Genomic DNA, 5,000 nt, shown 5'->3' with positions numbered 1-5,000 from the left:
CTCTCTTCTACTCCAACACCGTCCCCACATCACACCCACCTACCACTATCCCACACCCTTCCAAAACCTAAACTCAAAACTTTACTTCCCAGATCACTTCTCCTTGAGCTCCTCCTCCCCCCCTCTCATTCTCTTTCTTTCCTCCCAGCGTCGCCCCCCTCATCAAAGACCCCACCCCCCACCCCCAACCTACTGCCTATTCATCTGCACACCAGTCCCCCCCACACCCACCCCCCACTACCTCCCTCCCCATCCCCTCCCGAAAAAACAACAACAAAAAACAACGAACAAACATACTGTGTTATCTTCTTATCCTCTGCTCTATGTGTGTTTATATACACATGAGAGTGTCACTGTTTATGCGGACATAGGTGTGTATCTGTTCAAGTTTATATGTATTAAAAGGTGCGTGTTAATATGTTAAAAAAACAAACAAACAAAAAACAAACACATACAAAAAACAACAGTATCAGTATCAGTAGCTCAAGGAGGCGTCACTGCGTTCGGACAAATCCATATACGCTACACCACATCTGCAAAGCAGATGCCTGACCAGCAGCGTAACCCAACGCGCTTAGTCAGGCCTTCAGTCACAACAACGAACAAACATACTCCCTTCTCAGAGTACTTCTCCTTAACCTCTTTCTTCTCATCCCGCTCTCTCTACTTCCACCCCTTCCTCCTCCTCCTCCTCCTCAAAGATTCCCCCACCATCGACCCACCAGCCCACCCAGTTCCTTCAAGAGAAATCCAGAACAAACAAACAAACAACTCACTTCCCAGAGCACTTCGCCTTCAGCTCTTTCTTCTTCTCCGTCAGGATCTTCTTCAGCATCTCCTTGTCCCGCAGGGTCTGCGGCTTGTAGATGCTCTGCAGGAGCTTGGCCTTCATCTTCTTCTTGTCGTGCTGGTGCTGGGCGGGCCCCAGGCGGTGGGTGTGGATTCCGGGGTCCTCGATCTGCAGCTCAAAGAAGCTGGAGTTCTCCGCGCTCAGCACGCGCCGCATCATGCTGTAGTCCTCGTCGTCCAGAGCTATGTCCTCCATGAAGCCGGCTGTCCGGGACACACAGAGAGATTGAGATTGAGGTGGTCTATTCATAAACTGAGGCCATAGCCCCTTAGAAGGGGGGATATACAGTAAAAAATGTTCAAGTCGTACATTTAAAGGCATGCTTAAGTCGTACATTCAAAGACTTCGTTATGTGACATACATACTTCGTCTTTCATGTGAAGAAAAAGAGCGAATTTCTTGACTTTTTTTTAATTTGTTGATGACATTGATATGATTAGTCTGGACAAGAAAGGCTGTCGACAGTATTTAACTGAAATCAACTGTTCTCTAAGATCTCTTGATACTGGACAACGAAGCACAAAGTGAACGGCGTCTTCTTTAGATTCTCGACACGATGGACAAATCAAATATTTGACACATGACAGTCGATACTGATAATAATGGGGTAATGGACACAGAGAGAGTGAGAGAGAGAGAGAGAGAGAGAGAGAGACAGAGAGACAGAGAGACAGAGAGAGACAGGCAGAGACAGAGACAGAGATAGAGACAGAGAACGAACGAACGAACGAACGTTCGTTCGAGAGAGACAGAGAGTGAGTGAGAGACAGTTTCAGTTTTCAGTTTCAGTTTCTCAAGGACGCGTCACTGCGTTCGTAAAAAATCCATTATATGCTACAACACATCGGCTAGGCAGATGCCTAACCAGCAGCATAACCCAAAGCGCTTTGTCAGGCCTTAAGTGCATGCATATATATATATATATATATATATATATATATGTATGTGTGTGTGTGTGTGTGTGTGTGTGTGTGTGTGTGTGTGTGTGTGTGTGTACCTATCAGAATGGATTTCTTCTACATAATTTTGCCAGAGGACAACCCTCTCGCCATGAGAGTTCATTTTCAGTGCGCGCTGTACCCTGCTTCTCGGACTTAGACGCTCAGTTTGATTTTCCAGTTAAACCTGGAAGAAAGGGCGAGAGCGGGATTCGAACCCAGACCCTCACGGACTCTCTGTATTGGCAGATGAGCGTCTTAACCAATCTACTACCTTCCTCTTTGAGTGAATGAATGAATGAATCTTTATTTTTCCAACGGTGGCCGTCTTATACATATCTGCCGTTGTTTAAAGAGACACACAAACACAATACACAAATAGACATGGGTATATTTGTATTTGTATTTCTTTCTATCACAACAGATTTCTCTGTGTGAAATTTGGGCTGCTCTCCCCAGGGAGAACGCGTCGCTACACTATAGCGCCACCCATTTTTTTGGTATTTTTTTCCTGCGTGCAGTTTTTTGTTGTTGTTTTGTTTTTTTTCCTATCGAAGTGGATTTTTCTACAGAATTTTGCCAGGAACAACCCTTTTGTTGCCGTGGGTTCTTTAACGTGCGCTAAGTGCATGCTGCACACGGGACCTCGGTTTGTCGTCTCATCCGAATAACTAGCGTCCAGACCACCACTCAAGGTCTAGTAGAGGGAGAGAAAATATCGGCAGCGGAGCCGTGATTCGAACCAGAGCGCTCAGATTCTCTCGCTTCCCAGGCGGACGCGTTACCTCTAGGCCATCACTCCAAAACTCGATATACTCAATACATGTGCAATGATAACGCAGCGTCAGTATGAGAGACACGGAATCGTTCATATGTTGACGAAACAATAGCGAGTAACACACTACACAGAAATGATAATATTTAAAACACAGTAGTGAGAAACAGAAAAAAGATAGCAAATAAAGACACATGCAACAGGGATATATATGGAGAACGTATAAGAGAGGAGGAATGGGGTTCTTTTTAATGTCCAGTCGATTGTAGACATTTTCTTTGCTGGCGATTGTAGACATTTTCTTTGCTGAAAGAATGAATTTCCACATCTGAATGTTATCGTTTAAAAGGTAGGAGAGGAGGAGTGTATGAACTGTGAATTGGAGAGAACTGGGTAGAACGAGGGTGGAATCAAAGATGATTATTTGAAATATACTTATTTAAGTACCAATAAAGAGAGTTACTTATTGGACTTCGTAAAAGAGAAGTCGTTAATTCAACAGAGAAATGACTTATAATGAGTGTTAAAGTTTCAGTTTCAGTTTCAGTAGCTCAAGGAGGCGTCACTGCGTTCGGATAAATCCATATACGCTACACCACATCTGCCAAGCAGATGCCTGACCAGCAGCGTAACCCAACTCGCTTAGTCAGGCCTTGAGGAGAAAAAAAATCTATAAAACTAAATAAAATTTTTTAAAGTATTAAAAGAAAAGACACCATCAACATTCCCAATGAAGGTGTGGGTGTTATCATCATCATCATCATCATTATCATCAATATCATTATTATTATCATTATAGTAGTAGTAGTCGTAGGAGTAGTAAAAGATTTTCAGAAGGTGGCGATGTTTTTATGCTGAAAGTGTCCCGATGGAAAAAAAAAAAAGTGATAATAACGGAGTGATGATAATGGCTGGTGTCCATGGCGGTTGTGATGATGTTAATAATGATCAGAATGACGATGATAATCATAGCGATGAGGGTGGTAGTGATTGTGGTAATGGTGGTAATGACGATGATTGCAATGATGATGATGACGACGTCGACGATGACTATGATTATGATAGTGATCATGCTGATGATGATTATGATGACGATGATGATGGTGGTGGTGGTAGTATTTGTGGTGGTGATGGTAATGATGATGATGATGATGATGACGACGATGGCTACGACGGCAATGAAAATGACGATCGTGGTGGTGGCAGTAAGAATTACGATAAAGATGACGACGACGACGACGATGTTAAAACATCACCAAAAGCAACGAACGACGACGACGACGACAACAACAACAACAGCAGCAACAGCATTTCCTTCCCCCCCCCCCCCTTCCATTGCGCCCTCTGCACTGCCACTGGAAACCATTTTGCACAAATCACACCCCGCACAAATGGCAACGCTATTAACACATTTGGAACATTACAGGACTGACTGCTTTATAAATCCCCCCCCCCCCCCCCACCCAACCCCAACACCCCTCCCTCGCCCAATGTCAACAGTCATCGCTAAAGTGCAGGCATTAATAAAATTGCATGGCTTAGTGTTTTAGACACGTGCAAACGAACAGTATTAAGGAGTGAACCATGGACTGGCGAAAAAAAAAAAGAAGAAGAAGAAAAAAAAAAGAAGACGAAGACTTGAAACAAACCAAGAGTAATTGAAAACAAGAAAGATGAAGGAGGAAGAAGAAGAAGAGAAAAAAGAAGAAGTGTGCAACGTATGGGGGGAAAAAAGGGAGATAGGATCAGAAATTTAAAAAAAAATGAGAGAAAGAATGAATGAATGAAATTGTATGAACAGTTTCATAAGATAAAAAGAAAACAGAAGGAAGGAAGAAGAAATATGGACGAGCAGAAAAAGAAAAAAAAAAGAAAGATAGAAGGAAATGAAAACGGAAGAAAAAAAAAAGAAAGAAAGAAAGGAAGAAAGAAAGACAGAGAGAAACAATACATGAATGAAACAAATAAATAGATAAAACGAAAGAAAGGAGAATAAACAAAACGCATTACACACTGAAGTGATCAACAGAAGAAGCGAAGAAATATATATATATATATATATATATATATATATATATATATATATATATATATATATATATATATATCTCAAAGGGAAGACGGAAAAAGAATAATAAGATATATATATATATATATATATATATATATATATATATGTAGAGAGAGAGAGAGATAAATATATATATATGTAGAGATAGATAAATAGATAGATAGAGACATACAGACACAGAGAGACACATGGAGAGAGTGTGAGGAGGGGGGGGGGGGAGGAGGAGGGAAGGCAGACAGATGAGTCCAGCAGATAGGTAGACGCACAGACAAATTGATTGTGAAACTGCCGACCTTTCCAAGCCTGAACTCCAGAAACAGCCAATGCGTAAAGTCAGTCACTTTCCGACGGGAGATAATTTCCACC

At 41.9% G+C, this 5,000-nt stretch overlaps 1 protein-coding gene across 2 annotated transcripts in view; it reads right to left on the bottom strand.

Annotated features, from left to right (window-relative positions):
* LOC143292559 (tolloid-like protein 1) overlaps nucleotides 1–5,000 on the bottom strand; it is a 100,495-nt gene that overhangs the window by 26,353 nt on the left and 69,142 nt on the right. For both annotated transcript variants that reach the window (XM_076602971.1, XM_076602970.1), the window contains exon 3: nucleotides 777–1,053. In XM_076602971.1, coding sequence (XP_076459086.1) covers nucleotides 777–1,053 — 277 coding nt within the window. The remainder of the gene's footprint in view (nucleotides 1–776; nucleotides 1,054–5,000) is intronic.

This window comes from Babylonia areolata, chromosome 18 (assembly GCF_041734735.1).
Source record: "Babylonia areolata isolate BAREFJ2019XMU chromosome 18, ASM4173473v1, whole genome shotgun sequence".
Classification (NCBI taxonomy): domain Eukaryota; kingdom Metazoa; phylum Mollusca; class Gastropoda; order Neogastropoda; family Buccinidae; genus Babylonia; species Babylonia areolata.
The sequence above is the reverse complement of the archived record's forward strand: the minus strand, read 5'-3'. Positions and strand labels throughout refer to the sequence as shown.